Below are 24,717 nucleotides of genomic sequence, written 5' to 3'. Positions count from 1 at the left end.
GTCTTTGAATCAGTGCTTCGAAAAATGCATGTCTGTATTTTTCTATTGAATTTAAACACAAACCTTACATCTACAAGCCTATTCTAAAATATCTTCTCAAAATGATGCATTATTAACTACGAAGGTGGCCACTTATATATTGAAAGTACTTCTATTAGCTGCCCCCCTCAAGCCTATAAAATACAAGTTAACCAGAATATTTTCACAATTTAAAAACAAAAAAGGTACACCTAAAGGCAAATCCCTAACAAATAAAAACGTATGAGTCAACATAGCTGAATTGAATTCAGAGCCAACGCAGATCAAAACTGCAGTTTCTTGAAAAATATGGTGGAAACGTAAAAACAGTTTCATTAACTCGGTTGGATGCTTGATAACCCTTAAGTGCCACCTTCAGAATTATTGTATTCAGCAGAAGTGCACACACTAATGTACACAAAATAGCATTAGATTACAAATGTTCCCTTCACAGCCCCAACACAGTTATCATATGACCTGACATCACGTGTGACACCATCTGCCGGTCTTGGCTTTTTAACCAATACCATGCTGCTTGCTACACGGCCCTAGTACTTTCGCTTTTAACATTGGCGAGTGACTATGGGCTCAAAAATCTCAGAATGCATAGTGCTTTAACAAAAGTTTAACAAGCATTTACAATGCAATAGGTCTCGCATTTTAGAAATGTTGACCTATTGGTATCGTAAATGACAATGCCTTTTATTATTGTAGGTGTTTTCTAAACACTTATAAATGGCATTGTCATTTACAATGTCAATAGGTCAAAATCTCGCAATTGAGACCTATTGCTTTGCAAATGCTTGTTTTTCCAAGAGCCTATGTGCGGGAAAGGAGAAAGAAGAAAGCTGACATGAAACAACGCCTTGGCTTTTGAAGGGGAAGGGCGGAGAGAGAACAGGAGCAGGCTGCTAACTTTCAGTATGCTTGTAGTGCATAAACACCCTGAGATGGTAATGCGGTATATTAGTGCTATATAAAACACTTGAACAATTATCGAGACTGAATGAAAAGAGTCACAAACAGCAGGAAGCCTGCTGCACACAAACTGGGAGAGGCCTACAGACTGCGACATACTGCACACAAACTACCTGCCGCACTTAGACGTCCTGCTATATACAGACTCAATCTGAGATATGGTCCTGCTGCACACTCGCAAGATCTTCGGATGCAAATGAGTGAGGGCTTCTGCACAGTGAATGAGCCTCTGGTGTAATGCAAACAGAAACCTTTGGGTGTTCTGTACTCAGTGTGATATGTGTTCAAACAGCACAAAGACAGTTCCAAACGTACTGTATCTTAAGCCTGCTCCTAGACAGCAAATGATGTATGTTATATAAATAGAAGCCGAGACCTGACACTATTGCCCCTTTAGGTGCATAGTTAAAGGTTTACCCTACTGGATGAACCGATAAGTATACAAATAACAAAATGCAGTGGTTCAGCCAGTTATTAATTTGAGAAATGAGTCACTAAGTCTGGGATACAAAAATGATTATGTGTATCTGGTGCACACCTAATGTGTTTTTTATTTGTATTTATTCGGATTTAGACAAAGTTCATAAAAATGTGCATATGAGTATTTGCCTAGCAAATAATTCCCCAAAAACGGATTTAAAGAGTAAACTGGTTCTCTTTATTTCGGAGTTGATTATTTTGATGATTTTAAATTCTACAAGACAATTTATAGAAACACCGATTTTTTTTTTTTTTTTGTGAGTAGCAGCTCAAGGCTAAAAATAATGCTTTTGTCAGAAGGAGATATAATGGTGTGTAGGGTTTTTAAGTTATCACAACTGTGGTAAAAACAGGTATTTTGAATGTAAAGAATAAGCAAGGCAGGGGATATAGCCTAGTTTCTGCAGCCCGACAACAAAATCAATAAGCCTCAAAACAAAATACAAATTACTGCCATATTTACAGGGATATTGCAAAGGAATTACCAAAGCTGCTCCAAGTGACAGTTAAAGCACGAGCACCCCTACACATTGAGTTCAATCAGAGAAAGGCAGTTAGAGTCCACAAAGTGGCCCAGCCCAGCACCTCCTCGAGGGAGCTTAGCTTAAGGGAAGACCCACCCATTCACAAAATGTTATTAATAAATGGACTCAAGTGAGCAACCAGTCAGTCCATTCCCAGAACCAGAAGTTCAGAAAACGAAGGTAGCTACCTGCTTTACAAAAAAAATAACTTCAGCTGAACCCCAAGGACCCACCACCCTTTATTATCATACGTTTCATCAGTAGAGTTACAGGTTCAGCTAAGTACAGCGGCAGCATCTGTAGGTAGCCAAGTACCAAATACGCTAGGCCACTACCTCAGAGCGAGTAGTCAAAATGACAAAACCTCCTAACACAGTAGTCCGCAGCCTGTTTGGTCGGGTTGCGTTCGCATCAAAACAAGGTTGGTAAACACTCAAGTAAAGACTTTGGTAAGAGAACTGGTCAATGAAGCAAAGCAATGAAAAACTTCAAACAGGACACTAAAGTTAAACAAGGCCATTAATCCCTAAGTGACCTTTGACTTAGAAGAAGAAGGCATAAACAGTGACAGACCCGGTGAGGAAGTTATATGTACTGGTTTTCAAATGCATTACACTTAGCTTAGCTTATAAAAATCGATGGATGGCAATGTGTCCGTGAGACTAGCCCTGTGGTGGGGGAGGGACAGTTGTGAGAGCCGCCATGAGGAAACAATCTCTCGGCATGCTGTGGCGGGGGCGGGGGAGCGCATTCCAGGCGGGGGAGCGGACCCTTTGAAGTATGATGCCGAGGCTGTGGCTAGACGTGCACGCGCCAGTGGGCTGAAGCGCTTCCCCAAACGGATTGCATGGCGGCATGATGCACGTTATTGTGCGCGTGCTCGCCATGCAATCCACTTTTGGGAGCACTTTGAAATGCCCCTCTTACTAGAGTCTCGCATAGCGATTGCGTAAACTCAATATCTAGGCGAGACCTAAAAAGGGAGTGAGGGGCTGGCTGTTGCTTTTATTCACACACGAAACGCGTTATGCTCTTATTTTATAAAAAAGTTAATACAAACAGAACCATCACGGCGTGTATCATAAAATGTCACATCAAAATGCCAACGAGCAGAAAAATACATGAATATGGTCACAGAGGTTAGTTTGCCCTCCACAACAGAAACAAAATACCCGCCAAGAGAAAATACAACTTCAAGGTATACCAGTCAATTTAATTTCCACATAATTTCAGTTACATATTTCTACATAATTTAAGATAACATTCAGCCGAGACAGAGCAGCACCTCTTTGGTGGTGAATGGGGAAGAGTGCTCTTAAACGTCCGTCGGTGATTCGGACAGTAACTGTGCTGAGATAATACACGTGTTTAATATTTTTTTCCCTTAAAGGCGACATAATATTTCTACCAAAAAAAGTGAACTGAAGTAACGGACTCCAACATTTCACTGCTTTTGCTTAACGACCCAATCCTTTGGTATCTGCCGTAAAATTGCATGTTTCCGTGTTTCTTCGTCCCTATCCTTTCATGTTTTTTTTTTATGCTCCGTCTTCGACAAAATAACCTCCACCCCACGACCACCAGGCAGCTCGGCGCAACCACTGCTATTTCTCGTGCACCAGTTAAAATCAGATTGACTTTTGCTCGTCCACAAAAAAAAAAAACCATAAGCAAACTTATGCTTCTTGGGTTTTCGTTTTACTCACCGCAGAAAGTGGGAGTTGGGCCTATTCTCTGGCAACTCGAGCATAGTTTAATCCCTTTCGCCCCTCTCAGCATGGGGGACTCGGGCTCTTAGGTTTTCCTTCTTAACAACAATCAGCTGGTGCTGCGCATCAATGGGGCGGTGCAGCCCTGTTGTCTAGGGGTGCTGCGGAGCATCTGCACCGGCCATTGGACTGGGGGCGGAAGTCCATGCAGACCCGGGGTGGCGGAGGAGCATCTCCACGGGGCATTATATCGGAGGATGCCACTGTTGGTGCAAAGGGGGCGTGGCACTGCTTGGGCCATTAAAGGTGGGTATACACCTGGGGGAAATCTAACGCAAACCAAGGGATACTGCTGACCACACGCGGGTTGTATAACAGGGCTCCACAAGGCATCACAGTGGACAGCTAGCTAGTGCGCCTATCGCTGCCCATTGCCACATTTGTGCTGTCCTCAGTGACTAGTTTAGCGCCTCGAGAACTCAATGATGTCATAGTCGTGTCAGGTGCTACAGTGCTGTGCACATGTGGCCTTTGCTGTGGGTGACCAGCTACCCCCGCAAATTTTCACCCTCGCCACGCAGCACATGCCGCCCGTGTGCTGGAGGCGCCGCTCCACTGAGGCGCAGTGGAGCTCTGTGGTGACGCCGGTTAGTGCACTGGGGCGATGCGATTAAAAGCCTCCTCGTTAAGGTGTTCTTGTGTATCCAGTTAGTGTTACTCGCTCTGCAGACCTCAGGCATGTCGGAGGCTAAGCAGCTCTTGGTACCGGTGCACACAGCACAGTCAGCTCGGAACGTGAAAGCGCGCCATGCGTGTTGTGCCTGCCTGCAGCCCTTCCTCCTTTTGGGACGGCCCATCTAGACTGGATCCTTTGCTCCACGGCTTGTATACATAACACGCCTACTTTAGATAAGAAATTGCTTCACGACAGCCGTGAAGCAAACGATACAGTCCGGATGGGCCATTCCAAAAGGCGAAAGGGAGGTAACAAAAAAGCCTCATTTTCAATGAGAGTCCACCGTTTACCATAAACAATGACGCCTTCCAATGAAAATGAGGGGCGGGGCTTTAAGCCCCGTTCTGAAATGTACTCTCTCACAATATCTCTAGCCAGCGAGCAGCGCATGTGCTGCAGCGTTAGGCGAGACCTAAAATCTACCACCAAATCCAATCACCTCTGAATGGCAAGAAGCCCTACAACAACCGATAGCACTGAAGAGGTAATTTCAGCATTGCCTCAGTTCTGGGACCTGACTTGCTTCCCCATCCTTTTATAGAGAATGTTGTCCAAGCTTGCTACACTTATACACCAGGGTCCTCAAGTATACAGCTGATGCAGGAACCATGACCCCTCCATGACAGAACCAGTAATCTCAGTTATGCTTAAGCCGTTAAACAGTTTGATCCAACCGCTCTTACTCAGTCCTCAATGTGGATGCAAAATTTACACCAAAACATTTCTAATCGATTATAATCTCCAATGCCACATTTCACTTACCCATTACAAGTGGGCTTTACTTTTAACAAGGCAAATGACAGAGCACACCAAATAAAAAATAAAAAACCACACACACTTGAAATGATCAATATGGCCCATAAACTAGGGAGGTCAGTATTGTTGATCTCCTCCTCCCTTTATGCGGAAAAGCCTTAAATGTGGTTGTTTGCCACTTTCTCTGAGAAACAATACAGGGGACTAAGAGCTCAAGTTACAATTAGGGTACTTGCACAATACATCAACCAGATGGCACATATAGGACTCAACGGATAGATTTGGTGAAAATTGACACTGATTGAGTAATGAGACAGGGATGCCCATGTTCTTCCCTCCTCTTTGCACTTTATCAAAAAACCGTAAGTGCAAAGAGTTTATTGAGAAAACCAACTGAGAGGAGCATGTTTTGGACTATATGAATTAAAAACCTCTCTATTCACTGATAACATTCTAGTTTATCAAAAAGAGTCCATGACAGATCAGCTCTCAATACTGCAAAGCTGTAGTAACATATCTGGCTTTAAGATTAACTCCAATATATTAGAAACATTATTGAGCAATATTCCTGCAGAAACATAATCATGGTTGGAAACAAAATACCTATTTACAAAGTGTTCCAAAAACCAAAAAATACTTGGGGATAAAAAGAGCAACTTAATTGTCAAGTTCCCCATAATGTTGAGAAATATCACTGCTGATCCACAAAAATGGGACATGTTGGTCCTCTCCCGGCTGGGTAGATTTTGCAATTAAGATCACAATCCTATCCAAAATATTACTTTTATGTCAAACAATTCCCCTAGTGATACCCCGACAGCTCCTAAAACAGATACCAAGCCTATGTGCTAACTTTGTGGGAGGAGAAAATACATTTTGCATTTCTAGAAAAAAGGTGGCTAGCTTCCCATTAAGCAGGGACAACTTGGGATCCCGAATATCAAGTGGTACCAACAGGTAAAACGTCTACAGTATTTCTTGGAATGGTCTAAATCAGAAACAGAAAAGCACTGGTGTTTTAGCTACCATAATTTAGCATGTAGACCACTCTGGGAGATAGCATGGCTCCACCTCAGGAACAGATGCAAATCTGGGAGGCGTTAATGTTTTTCTGGCCTTGGTTGTCTAGTCTAATTGTTTAATTTCTAATAAACATATCAAAACTGGAATCTGAGCCTATCTGTAAAGAAATCTAAGGGTAAACAACTTTAGAAGCAGATATTTATGGTTGCTATACTTCAAATAATCTAGCAACAACACGCTGATCAATGATGTGAGGCACATTAGCTAGTACACTACTATTTTAGAAGTATACTCAACTAAAAGGTAATTTCATTATTTATAAGGACTTAGTTTTGTTCGAAATAAAACTTTTTATGTTAATTATAATAATCACAAACACATATGATTAGCATTAATAACCCTAAATGAGGACACTTGACATCCCTAGGTAAATCCTTGACATACCTTTCTGGGGACTCTGCGTGCGTTTTAAATCCAGGTGGAAGGGATGGTCCAAAAAAGTCATCGTCATTCTCTTCATTGGTTATCTCCTGCTTCCTTAAAAAAAAAAAAAAGTGTACAACTCATTATACAATTATTAATTTAAATATTAAATGTAATTTTCTCCCCTTATTGAAAACTACAAATGTTGATATGGGAAGTGGCGATTGTACATTGCTAATCAGAATGATGGATTAAACCCAGATCTTTGTGACTGGGGGTGACTGTTTCCATTGTTTAGCAAAATAAACAAATTATGGATGGAATCCTGATCTATTATCAAGGGTACTCCGTTTTAATTTTGCATAAGCCATCACCAACTTAACTATTATTTTTGAGGCCACGCTTTTTATTCAATTCAAAACATAATATATCCAAGTGAGAAAGAAACTCTATAAAGAATGGGATTATCTGGATCTGTTCTAAATTGGTTCACCTCTTTCCTTCAAAATAGATCACAAAGATTCAAGGTTAATCAATCCTTATCCAAGCCCGTCCCAGTCACTTTAGGAGTTCCTCAAGGATCATCCCTCTCGCCTACACTTTTCAACCTTTTCATGGAACCGCTCACCACACTTCTCAGCTCCTCTAATGTCCATTATCACATGTACGCAGATGACACACAACTCTACATAAAGATCCACTCACTAGAGGACATCAAATCTCTCAACTCAACGCTTCAAAAAACGCAGATCTGGCTGGCCGAAAATCATTTGAAACTAAACACCCTCAAAACGAAATTCCTCCTAATCGCTCCAATTGACAATCATTCTTGACTGGATGAATCACCTAACAGCACTCAACTGCCAACCTCTTATTATCGACTCAGCAAAGTCGCTGGGAGTAACTCTGGACAGAAATCTAACATGCAGAAACACATCAGCGCCTATACGGAAGGAGCAAATTTCCAGATGAACACCTTGAGAAGACTAAAACCCTTCCTTCCAGCAAATGACTTCAAACTGGCAGTTCATGCACTAGTAATCCCTAGAGTGGAATATGGGATTGTCTCTCTTTGCGGTCTTCCCAGATCCATGACGGCCTCACTAAGAACTTCAATCAACGCAGCTGCTAGACTAATAACAGGCTCCAAAAGAAACCGTCACATCTCCCCTGACCTTAGAGCCCTCAACTAGCTACCGTTCGAGGCCAGAATTCAACAACAAAAAAAATTGCATGTATTACGCACAAGGCCATACAGCACAATACTCCGTTATCTAGCTCAGAAACTGGTGCTTTCTTGTGGTAACAGAGCCTCCAGCAGCGCCAGTAATCTTCTACTGAAACCACAACGATTTGCCAAGAAGAAAACATACAACTGGACCTGCTCAGGGATGGCTCCCAGGATTTGGAATTCACTGCCCCCAAAAATTAGGCAGAATCCTTCTACTACATCTTTAAAAAAAGAAGTGAAATCTATTCTCTTGGCGAAATTTGCATGATCTATGTATATAACTTGTAATAGGATTGCCAGTTTGTATTAGATGCTAGTTCGTTTTAAACACACCTATATTTTTCTATGTTTGTTTCTGTATCTTACATCTGCCCTGTAAAGCGCTCTGATATCCACAAGTGTCTTGTTCGCGCTATACAAAACCTTCAAAATTAATAAAATAAATAAACAAACAACGTACGTAATCACCAGATTAATCCAACAAGACTGTTGACAACCTTGGAGATACAGAGAAAACATAACATGACCAAAAACCAATAAAAAAATTGAGCTCAGTACTGCTGAGAAACATTCATTTTTATTAGGTGGTAAAATACATTTTTCTTATGACACTTTGTACTTTTCTCTGCCTTCACAGTCTCAAAATACTTAGCAAGGTTTATAGCAATCATTATGCAGTTCTCATCTTTTTATGTGTAAGATATTACGATCAAATGAGTTCAGTTCCTTTTAGTAGAATTCTGCTTTTGAAATATTTTAGAGGTGTTCTTTTATTTGTTTATATATCACAGAATGCATTCAGTGGCAACAGCCATGTAGTGTGAGGATTGATGTGGTTGAGAATTTTCAACAAACTAATTTAACGCATCTATGCTCTGGACTCTCGATAAGGCATCTGTGACTCACATGAAACATTCAGACAGAACTGGATGTAGTCATTCCGTTTAAAAGACAAGGCACTCCATTTCCAAACTTTTTATTTTTTTGCTTCAAGGCACCAGAATGACAATTTTCATTTTTTTTTATTACTCGTTCCACAACTGAGTCGGATGATACAAACTAAATTTATGTACTAAATTACATTTTTAATCACAACCTTTTGTCATGAATTGACTAACCTGCGTTTCAGACAAGGGCCATTTTCACCATCAGAGTTTTGACTACCTTCTTCACGTAGAGGAGAATCTTCCCCATTATCATCTGATGTTCCTGAGCTGCGACTGGGTTTAAAGCCAGGAGGCAATGCAGGCCCTGAAACTGCACAATTTTTAAAGTTAAGACACATACATCCTTTTAAAGACGATGGTTAAAGGCATATTATAATTTTGCAAAGATCATGAAAATTGTCCCCATATGCAGCAGTTAGGTTTGCTGGTCCCCTTTGTCAATCTCAATTTCCAGTTACAGTTGTAAAGAGGGAATTACCTACTACTTATACTTTAAAAACTCTCACAAACAACCTATCTTGATCATTATGCAATTGTTTAGTGGAAAGCTTTAGCTTGTGCCGTTATTTAATTCCATGAAGAATTTACACATTTCAAAAGTTTCAAAAAGGTTAAAAATCAAATGTTAAAAACCCTGCAGCAAGTAATTGAGATGGTGTCGCCTACTCAAACATTGACATACAGAATATGTGGTAACACCCTGCGTGTCCACCTGTTAGGTGAGGGGTGGGTGGGGGAAGTTTTCGGATTTATTGTTTGAGGTGTTTCCATGATGTCATGCAAGTAAATCCGTACTGTGCATCTTTCACTGTTGGAATACTAATACAATTTCACTGAACCCAAAAAAACCTGCAGCGCCCACTGACTGAATCTACCTCATACGCAAAATGACTACTTGATAAAAAGTTAAAATGTGCAAATTAACAAGCATTAATCTTAAATAGCTCTTCTTTTGCACAGTAGGAAAAGGGCAAAAGGAATGCAACTTGAACCAGATCATGGAAGCATGCCTGCCTAAAATCTTATCCACAATCCGCAGTCCAGCTTGAATTTAAAATGTAGAAAAAAAGAAGAACACATCGTATTATCATACAGTTTGAAGACGTCAAAACGTGCATACTATTCAGTGATATCCAATACAGTCACTGATGTCAGCACTGTTAATGATGACGCAAGAGCATAGAATTTGGCCAATACAGGTATAGCTATAGGACAGGCACAGTCATGCAAGTTATAGGTTAAAAAAAAGAATTGTTGTAAAGACTACACACGATTTCCAGAGTCACCATGCCTGGGCCCAAAGGGGCAGGCGGTTCCCGAAAATGTGAGAAAGAAACACCTAGGAGCCGAGAACTTACTGGAGATTAAGGTGTCTGTGAACATCTCCTCAGGAGCCACCCTGCAGCTCCCAACCCTAGAAGCTGGTGGCCCAGTGATGGTGTAAGGTAGGCAAGCAGCCACATTTAGATTAACATGTTGGACTCTGTGCGCATAGAGCTGTGTGTGGGGGAAATGGCTCAAGGGGCATACTTGTGTAAACATAAACAGATCACCATATTTCTTCCACTTTTAAAATTTCTAAAATGCAAGAATGCTGCGAGGAAAAGAGCGCTGAGTTTCAAAGATTTCAAATCACCCACCATGCTAAGTGTGAGTAGCGAACCCAGTGCTGTGTTTGCCTTTTGCATTCTGCTGCTTGCAGTTTTACATGCACTATTATAAAAGCCTGACTTAGTCTAGATCTGAAATAACTTGCTCTATGTCGATCTTGGCTTTTTTAAGTTGTACATATGTCAAGCATGCTGCACCAAAACTAACTGGGTGTCAGTTCCATCCGCTGTGCTATGTTAACAAGAACAGCATGGCTGAACATTTTCTGGATCCTGCAGAACAAAGCCTGTGAATAGGCTTGCTAGACCCCTGGCACTAAGGACTTGGTCAACGCGCCTACACGAGACAGAAGACAGTTTGACTGTAACCTCCTCCCCCCATGCAACCCATTGAGCTGAGCCCCATACAACCCATTGAGCTGAACTTGAGTAATATGTGCTTCAGGTAACAATCAATTATTTAAAAAAAATCACAGGGATAATTAGTGCAATCCAAATCCTCTTTCATACTAGAAAGCCACACAAGAACAGCAGGAAACATTGGTTATATTTTAAAATCAAAATGCTATTGTAGTGCACACAATATGTGTAATAACCACCATAAAAACAAATAGAATAGTTGTTGCAGCATTTAAAAATGTAATGTGAACACCAGAAAATATTGCACTATACTGGTCATTTAACTTAATATCAACCTCATCATCATATAATTGGCTTACTAAGCTAAACTCCGCAACAAAATGAAAAGACTAATTCGAGTTTCGAAGATGGTTCATGCTCTCACACCAGCTTCAAACTATAAGCCTACTGTCAGTATAATAGCATAGCCATAGTCTACTATGCTCTTCTTCACTAGAAGGCAGGTTGATAAGCACAGCAAAGGAAGGCGAATTGCCCCTCTTGGTAGGTTTCAGCATGTTTGGCCTGTCTTGTCTCAGTCATCAATCACACATGTCCCCCCTCTAGCTTTAGACAATCTGTTCCCAACTAATATAACGTTATCTGGACATTTTTGAAACTTTTGGAATGAATAATCAACAGAACAGGCCTGAAACCCTTTAACTTAGTTTTGATTAAGTGAAACCATACCCTTTATATAGGAAAGTGCAATTTTTTGCATGGTTACCCCCTAAAGTTTTGCCAGATACAGGGTGCCAACTTGACTGACTGTGCCCTGGGCCCCTGCCAATCAGGCTCCCAGGGCCTGTGTTCTTTCCCAACACTGGACCTTTGTCTCCACAATTGGCACACCTCTGGGCCACATGTAAATCCCTTGTAAAAGGTACCCCTGGTACTCAAGGCCTTGTGCCCAGAGAGGGCCTGTGAGGGCAGCAGCATGTATTGTGTTGCCCTCAGAGACCCCTCACCTTAACACCCACACACTGTGTGTTTTGGTGCAGGTCAAACTGAAGAGTCGACATGGCACACATCCCTGTGTGCCATTCCCACCAACGCTGCCTGTGGGATGGGTAAGTAACCCTTCTAGCACGCCTTATAGCCCTAAAGGCAGGGTGCACCACGCCACAGATGCAGGCATAGCTGCATGAGCAATATGCCCCTACAGTCTCTGTTCCATTCGCAGACATTGTAAGTGCAGTGGAGCCATTTTGAGTGCATGGGCTGGGAGTTTGTCAACACGAACTCCACAGCTCCGTGATGGCTTTACTGAAGACTGGAAAGTTGGTACCAAACTTCTAAGCTCATTCAACCCCCGATGCCAGTTCTTGGATTTAATGCAAAATGCACTCAGACGGCATCTTAGACATGCCCCCTGAAAAACGACCCGCTCTGGTGTGGTTCCTGACAGGCTACCAGCCATCTGCCACCACCAGACAGGTTTCCTGGACCCCTAGGTAGACAGCCCTCCGCTCTCAGGGTCCTGAAACAAAGCACATCCTGGGCAGAGATGTCATGCCTCCTTCCCCAGGATGGGCAGGGTCCACGAAGGGGAAGCTTCAAATGCTTGCCATCTGTATTAGATATCCCCCAGCCTCTGCTGCTATCAGCAGCTGGCTCCCACCGGTTTTGACCCCTACTTTGGGCTGTAGAATCGGCAGGAAAACATAGGAAGAAAGGGAGGTGTGCCCACTTTGGACTACCCTCCCATATCTCAGTCTACTCAATCTTGAAGATGAGAGGACTCCTCCAATCAGGATGAGGCTTATGCCCCCTCCCACTGGTGGGTGGCATAAGGAGGGGCATAGACACTCCAGGGAAGAGACCCATTGTCCTGACCTGCACTCCCCTGTAACACCCCTACATTTGGTATTTAGGAGCACCCCTGAACCTTGCTCCTTAGATTAGATGACCTAGGAAGAAGGACCAAAGAGCCAAGCAGCAGTGGAGAAGACGACAATGACTGACTTGGCCCCAGCCCTACCGGCCTGTCTCCTCCTCAAGCAACCCGTCTTTAAGAAACCGGTATGGCCTGCAGCCAGCATCCTCAAGAACCCTGGAGGACATGTGCTTTGTTTGACAGAGACACCAGTCTCCTGTGGACACCGGATTTGTCCAGCAAAGAAACCAACACCAGTCTTTTGATCCAGGCGGATCCGTAACACTGAACCCCTTTGCACTAGACGCCCACTGCCCAAGTTCAAGAGACTCACCTTTCCTGTGAAGTCTCCCTGGCGATCCGGACCTAGTTAGCATCGGTGGCTGACCTCTCCAGGACCCCCTGCAAAGCCTACAGCCTCTGTTCGAAGAGTATTCCCCCCGACCGTGACTGGAACCAGCTGAGACCTCCATTGGAAAGCATTGGGCACCCAATGCCGATTTGCACAATGCACCAGTCCGTCCATGTGCCGCTGGTATTGTAGCTTTGGTGCCCCACCTGCTCACTTCAACCCCCTGGGCATTTGTCTTAAGAGTGCAAATACCTCTAGCAAACCGTGCCTCTTTGAGGTACTGCCCAGCTCCATTGGAGAACATTGGGCGCAGTGACCTCTGCACCCGGCCGACCCAGTGCCACTGGTGGTGCAGTACATACCTGATCTTGAACCTTGCCCTGTGTTGTCCTAAACCCCCAAAGCCTGGGGAAGTAAGTCAAGTACTTACCTGCAAATTGTTTAACATTGTTTTCCTCTATAGGATTGCATAGTAAGTAAGTCTATCTGTTGCATTGAACTGTCTAACTGTATTACTGCCAAAGCCTACCACTGTACTTGATTGACATTTGCAGAAAGCATTCCTAATATTGTAAAGTATATAACTGCATTTACAAAACATTACTGCATTCTTGAACAGTATTACTACTTTTTAAGCACTGTGAAACCTACCTGCACTAAGTGATTCTTGGTTCTAGTAATAAAACAACAAAAGTAACCACTTTTTATACAAACCAATTGGTCTGGATTCAGTCTTGGAGTGTGTGACATCATTTCAAACCTGAGTGGGTATAATACATGCTTAACACTACCCTCTGATAAGCCTAACTGCTCAGTCCAGCTACCACTAAATTAAGAAGAGTAAGGTATTATCTACTTTAACAACTGCCATAACTTTGGGAACCAACTGGACTCTCTGCACACTAAACATCTTTTGGGTATAGTATATACAGAACACTTTAAATAATAATTGTAAACAAGAAATGCAATTATCACTTTCCATGAAACTTTGCCATAACTCATTAAGTATTTTAGAACAGAAAAAGGCAATTCAGGGTGTGTGTGGCTTACGCGCACAAGATGGCGGCGGACCGATAGGCTCCATTTCCTCACGGAGCTTTCAAATCATTTTCCGCCCGCTGCCGCATGCCCAGTGCTCCCCAAGCTGTTCTCATGCTGTTTGTGCAGCATTTCTGTGGGCAGAGGGGAGCATCTAGTGTCTCGTCCTTTCACTGCTGCAGCCATGACAAAGATTTCTCTTCACACACGAGCGTCCGCCATTTTGACAGCATGCCGCTCGTTTCAATCTTCTAAGCTCCAGTAATGTTCACAACGCTTGGGTGAGCCTGCTTTTACTTCACTCATCAATATTTCTACATCTTTGGCCATTTATGCTCTTGTACTGGAAACCCTGAACCAATACTGGTTCTGCTGGCTTTATGATATGTCCTTTTTTTTCAGGACTTCTGCATTATGGGGCTTCATGTCTAACCTGCTTTGAGCCTAATCCCCCTAGCTCGCATATTATGATGCACTGTTGTTAAGCCTAATGACATTGTGATATTGGTGCACGGGCTCTTTGTGTGTCTGAGCCAGAAAACATGTAGATGTGATTACATAAGCTGTGGGGAGTTCTCTCAGGAGGTCTTCTGCTCCCAGTTTCCTTGCTTGTTTGCAGGCCAGGGGAAATTATCATAACCTCTCTGCTCCACAACCTGCTATGTAGACTTGTCCCTGCCACATATAATCAGTCGCCTTTTTCCGCATTGTAGAGTGTGAATTCCTGCACAGATATACTGAACTTCCTTTTACCAGTCACATATTAGTGGGTAGGCTATCTACTTCTAAAAAGCTCTCTCATCGACCAATGCACGTCATTAAGATGGCCAGAGACCCTCTCAATCTTACTAAAGCATCGTCCTCTGGTACTAAAACCAAAAGAGACAAAAATGATCCTCCATCTTAGATACAGTCATCTTCTAATTCGGTCTCGGATACCATTATAGACGAAGTACGTGCCCTTCAACTGTTCATGAACACTACCAATGAAAAACTGCAACAAATTGAAGACCGCTGGATCACTATGGAAAGCAAAATGCTCAAAATAGAACAGCGCGTGGGTCACTTTTAGGACATGGCTACTAAAATACCCATGCTGGAACAAGAAATTCAAAAGCTCAAGCTCCACACTGAAGACCTTGAAATTTGCAATAGAAGGAATAATATTCGTCTCTATGGTCTCCCAGAGAATGTTGAAGAAATGTTTACCTGATCTTCTCAATCTACAGTCTTCAGCTCCTCTTAATATTCAGCGGGCACATCGCTTAAGGCGTCTTCAATCGCAATCTACCAGACATCGTGGTATTATAATGCTCTTCTTGGAATTCACCGATCTCATGCGTGTCTTAAAATCTGCCAGAGAAAAATGTCGCCTTGTTTGGTCGGGTCATAACATTTTAATTTCTTAGGATAATTCCACTGCAACCAATGCTGGGCGTAAAGAGTTCCTAGCTCTTCGACCTCAACTGAGATCTCTGAACATCCGCTACGGCATACTACATCTCTGTCTCTGCAAAATTACATACAAAGGTGTCTCTCGCTCGTTTGAAGATCCGACTAAACAAAAATTTTCTGCAAACCTTCACCAAGCTACCTATGGACACAGATACGCAATGTCCTTAAACTGTTATATTGATAATATTGCATGGTTTCTGGTTTCCTGTTATTCTCTTTAATTCTGTTCTTCAATATGGTTTATGTGGCCTGTATTTCTCTACTCTATTTCTATTTTTACCTCCGTTGTTGTTCTTGCTTCTGGGTGCTGACATGCATGGTTCTTATTTCTTTCTCTCTTTATTTCAGATCTGGCTTTATGTCCTGGATCTGTTCTTATGTCTCGTCATCTCCTTTACTCTTCTCTTACTCTCTATTTCTCTCTATTCTCCTTTCCTTTCTTTTTTCCCTTCCTTTTTCTGCTTCTATAATTGCATGAGTGTATATTTGTTTTTCTTATGTATTTTTCTGACAGTACCTTCATGTTATTCATTTTTTGACAAATGGGGTCTTTCATTGTTGCTTTTGCAGTTCGTCATCATTGTTCCTATACCCCCGTCTATATTCATCAACATGTTTAATGTTGTCTCATGGAACGTTCATGGTCTGGGTCATCCTGTTAAACGTCATACGGTACTTTCACATTAATCAAAACTTAATTGTCAGATTGCTCTTTAACAGGAAACTCATTGTAACAATGTTAAGTCACTTAAACTTAAGCGTCAATGGGTGGGTCAGGTCGTTTTTCTCCTGCTGTTAACCGAAAGGGTGGGTTTGCCATTTTATGTCACAAATCTTTAAAAAGTCAAATTCTATCAACTGAATGTGATACAAGTGGATGATGGGTATTACTTAACGCCACTATCTATAATAAACAGGTAACTTTTTTCAATATTTATGGGCTGGTTTAGTCTGATCTGGATTTTTGGCATAGAATTAAACTAAACCTATCCTCCATTACCAATCCTCGTATTATTGTTACTAGCGATTTCAATGACTGGCTAGACCTTTTTTTCTGACAGTAAATTTAAATGTAAATTTAAACAAGACAAATCGCCTAAAGCATTTCAATCTGCTATTACCACTCATCCACTCTATGATGTAAGGAAAACTAGTAATCCTAACACCAATGAGTATACATTCTATTCAAACGTTCATCAAACTATGTCGCGAACTGATTATATTTTGATCTCAAAATCTTTACTCCCTTCCATCCAGTCTTCTGAGATTGGCTCAATTTTTGTTTCTGATTCTTCAGATTTTTCCCTTACTACTCCCTACACATGCTCAATGGAGATTTAACCACTCCTTACTATCTGACCAAAATTTTATTTTAGAAGCGGTCTCCTTCATTTAAGAATGTTTTCTATTTAACAAACCTAATGATACTTCACAACAACTGGGATGCTTTTAAAGCCTTTACCATTGCTTACACTGCTAGAAAGAAACTGTTGTTGAGTTCCCAATACCTTACCACCCTCAAACATATTAAGACTCTTAAACAGACTTATTTTACTTCTAAATCTCCTTCTCACCTTCGAGACCTTATTAAAGCTAAATTCAATCTGAACAAGCTGGCCACCAGTGATGCTTGCAATATACTTCTTAAAATAAAAAACAAGTATCATGGGGGTCAAAATAAAGCTGGTGAAATGTTGACTAATTATTTAAAAGTCAAATCGGAAAAGAAAACTACCTGATCTATTTGAAATGGCCTTACTAATAACTTATTAAATTCTGATTCAGTCATTGTTAATGCTTTTCAGTCTTATTATAATTCATTATATATGGAAGATACCCATCCCTCAGAACACCATACCTAATCATTCTTTTACGCTCTCTCTTCTCCTCCCCAGTTGCCGGATGCTATGGCTCTCCTTGAAAAAGATACAACACTTCAGTAGATTTTGGATGCCATCAAATTTCTGAAGAGATCAAAAGGCCCTGGACCTGATGGTTTTTCTACAGGACTTATTTCTTCTTTTTAATTTACTTACGCACCACATTTACTTGAGCTGTTCCCCTCCTTCCTATTAAAATCTAAACCCAAATGTTCCTTTTTAGATGTGCTCACTGTAATCCTTCCTAAACCTGGTAAATATCTCACTTTGTGTCAACATTACCGCCCTATCTCTTTAATTAACTACGATTGCAAAAGGTTTGCAAAAATTCTTGCCTCTAGATTAGATGAAGTTATACCTCTTATTAAACCTGACCAGTCTGGTTTCATTAAAGGGTAGCTTACCTCAGATAATGCTAGGATGTTCTCCAATATCCTTACATTAGGGAGAAGATATCCCGATCCTCTCGCTGCACTATCCCTTGATGCTGAAAAAGCATTTGACAGTATAAATTGGCAATTTATGTTTAAAACTCTTCATTGGTTCGGTTTTGTCCCCAAATTCATTTAGTTTATCAACCTATCATACTCCGAACCACATGCTTGTGTTTCTGTCAATGGATTTCTATTCCCTTATTTTAACTTACATAGAGGTACTAGACAAGGTTGTCCCTTTCTCCTCTTTTATTTCTTCTCTGTCTCGAACCTTTTCTTGAACGCATTTGCCATAAACCTTTGATAACAGGTTTCAAACATAATTCCTATGAAACTAAATTATCTGCTTATGCAGATAATATTCTGGTATACCAATCAGATCTCGTAACTTCCACGCCTCCCTTTTTGCAGACGATTGATTAAATATTCTAAAATATCTGGCTATAAATTGAATTTTTCTAAAACTGAGATTTTACCTTTAAACTCCTTATGATATAAATTTTATGTGGTGCCCATCTAAGATTAAATACCTAGGTGCCTGGTTTTCACCTACCATCGCTCAAACTCTTGTCCACAATTTTAGTGCAGTAAAACTTAAGATTCAAAACTTGCTTTCCTCTTGGTCTCCTCTCTACTTATCCTGGTGGAGTAGATTGGATACTGGTAAAATGAGGATTGTACCTCTTATTTTTTTTCTTTTGCTTTCTATGTTACCCTCTACAATTCCCAATTACGATTCTAGCCATATTAATTCTCTCTGTACTAAATTTCTCTGGAACAATAAACTCGCCAGTATTGTCTTATCCAAATGAATTAAACCAAAAATGAAGGGGGTGTACGCTTTCCTAATTTTAAGCTATGTCACACTGCTTTTTTAATTAGACAAATTTATGGTTTAGATACACAATATCAAGACTCCCCCATACCCAGCTGGATCAATTTTGAACGCTCTCTATTAAATTAATTGTCTTTTATGATATTAGCTTTATGTCCAACTGTACTTTTATATCTAAACACCCTATCTTAAAACATTTCCAACATCTATTACATTCACTGTTCACTTCTGGCTCCAACTTCTATCAAGCTTTTCTTGCCTCCTCTATTTGGTACAATAAATGTATTAAGTCTCGCTATAAATGATTTCATTTCAAGCATAGGAAAGAAAAGGATATTCCATATGTTCACCAACTAATCTCCCCAGATTCTGTTGTACCCTTCACTACATTGCAAGAACGCTATGAGCTATCTTCTTATTGCTTACCCCAATACTCCCAATTACCACAGGTACTTCAATCGTTTTTATTAGCCAAAAACTTTCCTCCTGACTCTCCTCCGTTTTATCCCTTAACTCCTCTGTACAATCTCTCTTCTGACTCCAATCCTAAAGCCTCTTTCATATATAAATTTTTATCTCCTCCTATTTCCGATAGACTAAAATCCTCAATTGAAACAGCATAGGAACAAGACCTCTCGATGCCCCTCTCAACTCAACAATGCAGTAAATTAGGGCATAAAATTTCTAGTACCTCCAAAGCTGCGAGTATCACTCAATTCCTATTTTTCTAATATAATAGAGTGTTCCGTACACCCATTTTTAGGTCTCGCAGACCTAGCACTGGAGCGCGCATGCGCTCCTGCCTCTGCAAGGCTTATTGTGATCAATACACTTCAGAAGGGCACTTGAAGCCCCGCTCATCTTTTTGATTCGCTGGCGTCATCCTCCATGCTAAACGCTGGCTCACATTTGAAAAGGAGGCATCTTAGTCCCTCCTTGTTAATGCCCCGTTCACTTTTGGCCCCGCCCACCCAGACTGGATCTTTCACTTGCGGCGTTACACTAGCCGGGCGCTATATTTTTTTCACAATGCCAACAGCTCGTTCTAATTAGCTTTCACTTTCGTGCTTTTCATTTCCTGGCCGCGTTTGTTAAAGCCTCCTCCCCTACCCCTTCCTTCCCTCCCCTGGCTCCTTTGTGGTGCCTCTTCCAGGAGCCGGCACGGGAGGAGGCGCACAACTTAAACCTTCAGTTCCTCACTGGTTCGGTATTTAACCTCGCTTGGTTCCGTGTTTTGTTCTACAATGCAAAGGAAGTGCCTGACCTTGGGCAGCGTGTGTTTTGACAACATCAGAGCGAGATGGCAGTGCTGGCTCTGGGACATTCCTTGGGAGCACTGTACACACACACACGGTGTGATGCCTCCAAACAGCCCCCGGCGATGGAGAAGAGCAAAGGTCAAGCTGCCAGCAATGAATCCGCAGCGCTTGGAAGCAGCGTGCAGCTCTTGGAATACTTTTTTTAAAGATACACTGGCAAATCTCAGCCACCGGCTGGGGATAATTCTTTTAACATTGTAATAACATGTTTTTCCCTGTTCCGAACTGCAAAACTCGGATATTGTATTTTTCACTTCTGCCCCCTTGTACCAAAGGGAGAATCCCTCCTGAAGGACACTAGGGCCTTCGTTACCAGTGTCTCGTTAAAATCCCAACTATTCCCATGTCCCAGTAATTCAGAGGTGGGAAATTAGTAGGAACTACATCATTTTGGGGATGTGTGGAAATCAGTGCACGTGTGGTGAGCTCCACGGGTGGGGTTGTGGGGGCAGAAGGGGTGGACTTGGAGGGAACGCGTGGAAAGTGTTGGTGTCAGAGTTGTGCGCCACCGTGCCTTCTGTTCACAATCTTACTGCACTTAAAGTAATTTTTTTTTGGTTGTGTGTTGAGTTCACTTCTGACGCAAATCATCATTGGCCCTATAAATTAACATAACTAGCGCAGGCGGATAAGAAGTCCATGCGCTGCATTCACGTAATACGACGGGGATGCCACGTACTGACAAGCCATAAACCCATATGCGTCACTCAGTGTATCCTTCAAAATGGATTGTGCCTCGCTTAAAAAACACACATACCGCCTAACATTCAGCATGTGACACAGTTCTATACATCATAAAATACTATACTATGCTCAAACGCATTACACAGTATGGGAATCAAATATGGCGAATGAGGGCTCATTGGAACGTGGTTGTGAAATCCAGCTCTTCCTGTGACAGGGCAGAAGCTTGGAATCAAGAGCTATGGACCTTATGCCAAAATCAAATTAATGCCGCCATTAATAGATGTCCTCCCTTACCGCTTGCAAAGTGCCCCTTTGGTTGCAGAGACATCAATATTATCAGGGCCGATTTGAGTGACGGGGCATTTGTCCAGAAAACTGAGATGCTGTCCCATATCCGAAAGGAAATATGTTCTGTATTTACATATCGACATATAATACTGGAGAATCCCTCCTGAAGGACAACTGGGCCTTTGTTATCAGTGTCTCGTTAAAATCCCAACTATTCCCATGTCGCAGTAATTCGGAGGTGGGAAATTAGTGGGAACTACATCATTTTGGGGATGTGTGGAAATCAGTGTTTCTGCAACAATTCCCGCATATTTTACACTGGAGTTTTACAGCAGTCGAAATCTTAGGGTGACCCACACACTCAATGCATAATTCCGATGGGCACGGTGCAAGACCCAGGGGAACTTGATGACGTTTTTAAGGGCCTTGTTCCTTAAAAAGCTCTTGGATTTTTCACTACCCTAGTTCTTCAGTGAGCTGATGCCCCTGACCAGCACCACCGACTCTCACATCGTTCGAGCACTACTGCCATGACGGGAGACTCCACACCATTTCCCTACTCTTTCCATAGTTTCCCACCATTTCACATCTCATTTGTATCATTCACTGCACTCAGTTTGTAAATGTACTTTTAATATTTGTATTTAGCCACGTACCTCCAAATCAGCGCTTCTCTAAAAAACATATTCCTTCCTCTACGGGCCCTGGGTTCATCCTCACCCCCTCCGCACTGGATTCTACTAATTTTGCTACCGTGTTTCTTTCAGTGGTCACTGCCACACACTGCACTCGTCTGTATACACTGTAGTTTTAGGCCCTCAGTGCAAGTGGACGGATCCGAGAGCTTGTAATATCGATGACAAAAGCCAGAACATCTGGTGGTGCTCTCTCCCTAAGGTCCAGAGGGTGCAAGCTCATGGGGCACGATCCTGCCCCACGAAGGAAAACCTACAAACAGTTGTCACTATGAAATGTACAAATAAAGTCAGAGTGCAAAATACCTTTAGTTAGTAGCTAACCCTGGGTACTCTGTCAGGTTCTGGAACACTTGGCTGCCTGTGTCTCCCAAACATTTGTGTGGTACCCAGTTTCACTGCTTTAAGGGCATCATTCTGTGGGAACAAAGTATAACAAGCATTTCCAATGCAATAGGTCTCGCATTTATATGAGTTTAAGCTATTGGCATTGTAAATAACAATGCCTTTTATCTATGCTTTAAAAACAAACAAAAAAGGCATTGTTATTTGCAATGTCAATAGCTCAAACTCGCGTAAATGCGAGACCTATTGCATTGCAAATGCTTGCTATCCATAAAATCAATCCTTCCAGCTCACCTCTTTGCTGGTCATGTCTTTCATCTAATGGCACACTACTGCACTTGATATATTATTGCCCTAATGTTCTTAACTTTTGGAAATCTGTTTGGTCTAAATGTTCTAAGATATCTCAATGTTGTATTCCATTATCAATTCAAATTGTGTTTCTTGGATCCCAGTCTGTTGGTTTCCAGGATACTTACTCGAAGTCAAGGTTATTTGATCTTTTTATTGTTCTTGTTTTTAAAGTTATCCTTACTTGTTGGAATGATAATTCTAAAATATTTACGTTAACATTTTGGAATTTTATGTGTGATGAGCATAGTATTTCTACTGTTTCATCTTCATTATTATCGGTGAAAATTAAATCCGATTTACTCTGGTAACCCTTTACTACTATTTTTTTTTCTTCACACTCATCGTTACCCTAATTTCTATTCGCCCTTTTCCCTCTCTCTTTTCTTCCCCTATTACTTTCTTCCCCCCCCCTTTCTTTGCTATTTCTATCTCTCAAAATATAAACATGACTAATGTTAGATAGGTAATCTATTCTCTTTTTTAATTTACTTTACAACATAAGATAGTATTTTACAGCTTTTTAACGTGACAGTACCATAATTATCACATTATCTTTAAGATATGTGTTTTTACTATATTATCTTTCCTCCCTATGCTGCTTGTAATCTTGGTACTCTTTTTAATCCTAATAAGAATTATTAAAAAAGAAAAAAAAAGGCAATTCAGATGAAATACTACTTATTATCATGATTCAATGAAAAAATGACAGTTAACAAATGTCTTCTATATTTGTCACTCAAAAATGGGAGTAATAATGTATGTATGTGTTTTTTTTTTTTTTTGTAAAGCGCACTGCTGCCAAGGCGTCGTGGCGCTGTAGACCGCTGGGGAACCCGTCCGGCTGTCCCTGTGAGATGGTCCCTCATAGGTATCTCCAAGGTGAAACCAGGCATCCCCGGCGAATGTGGGGGGCCGTTGTGGAGATGAGGCAAGCTAATGCCCAGAGTTGCGGAGTGCGATCCCTGGTTAGAGTAGGCACCGAGGCGAGAATTATCGAGTCCGCTGGCCCTGGTCCAAGACCCTGCCGCGTCGGGAATTGAACCCTGGTCCCGGGCCGTCCTCTGCTTCCGGGTCTGCTGCCTCTAACCAGTGAGCCACACCACTCCACTCCACTCCACATAATGGATTCTGGTGCAGAGTCCTGCCTGGTGTAAACCATTTCAACTCCTTGTCAGGGACAGTAAGAGTTATATGATTGCAATTTCAACAGAATATAATTAACTTGCAGTACCTAGTCTATGCCCTGGTAATAGAAATAACAGAAATAAGATGCTTTAGTCTTACGGCAGACTCTCTAATAATATGAATTGTCAGGAAAGAATGTGTTATACCATGAAGGTGTAACTTGTATGGGGCGTTAACAATTTATCCCTTCTACACTCGAGGGATTCATCTGGCTCCTACCAGAACAAGGTCCAAAACCTTTTCTTGGAGATGCCTCTGTAGCTTTTAGGGAGGGTTCTGACAATCATTACTCCTTTCTGCCAAAACAAATACACTGCTTGATAAAAAAGACTAGTTAGAGATAGTGGTATTAATCATAGGTGTACTAGGCGCTCGAAGGGAAATTCACTTTTGTAAATTCTCAAACACTTAATCTGACGGTGCTGTAAGGTATAGAGAAACCACTCACTCTACATAGAAGAGCAAAAGCTCTACGTAACAGTTCAACAAATCCCCAGCACTCGTATTAATCAAAATTTCAAAACAGTTAAGACGTGTACGTCAAAAACAACAGTGGCAATAAAGGTCTTGTGCGAGGTTTAGTTTTCCTTGTTCTTTATTTTCAAGGCGACATCCTAGTCACAGCCAACACGTGTTTCGTCGTGTAGGGACATTTAACCCACGACTTCCTCAAGGCTGTGTGAATTGAAAGACAATACATACCATAAGGTATTATCCACTTCTAAAAGACAGATTCTATAGAGTGGCATTGTGCATCACCTCTTAAGTTGTTACACAGAGGATTCCCATGCAGTGAACCAGTTATACATCATTACAAGCACAGGAATCTATTATCAAATTCGAAGTGAATAGACGCAAAGTTAGATACATACAGTTAAACATATGGAAAGCAGTGTACTAAAGTAAAGAGATCTGAAAATTATTTAAAATAGGGTATCCAATAGATCTGGCGACCAAAAGAAGATGGAGAGAAACGGAAGGGCGTGCAGGAAACGTCGTGATCAGGTCTCGTCTAAAATAAAATCGTTTACTATGGTGCTGATCGGGTCTCACGTGAAAGTGACTATGTAAAATTGCAATTGATGTGTTGACATAAAACGTGATGCGGTCCCGGCTTGTGAGAAAGAATCAATTGCTCGG

At 41.5% G+C, this 24,717-nt stretch overlaps 1 protein-coding gene across 1 annotated transcript in view; it reads right to left on the bottom strand.

Moving 5' to 3' along the window:
• The window catches only part of GPALPP1 (GPALPP motifs containing 1), a 145,671-nt gene that overhangs the window by 89,033 nt on the left and 31,921 nt on the right, over positions 1-24,717 (bottom strand). Inside the window, exons 2-3 of the mRNA XM_085621823.1 lie at positions 8,997-9,135; positions 6,669-6,761 (exon numbers count right to left, since the gene is read on the bottom strand). Coding sequence (XP_085477949.1) covers positions 6,669-6,761; positions 8,997-9,135 — 232 coding nt within the window. The remainder of the gene's footprint in view (positions 1-6,668; positions 6,762-8,996; positions 9,136-24,717) is intronic.

Source organism: Triturus cristatus, chromosome 8 (assembly GCF_964204655.1).
Source record: "Triturus cristatus chromosome 8, aTriCri1.1, whole genome shotgun sequence".
Taxonomy (NCBI): Eukaryota; Metazoa; Chordata; class Amphibia; order Caudata; family Salamandridae; genus Triturus; species Triturus cristatus.
The sequence above is the reverse complement of the archived record's forward strand: the minus strand, read 5'-3'. Positions and strand labels throughout refer to the sequence as shown.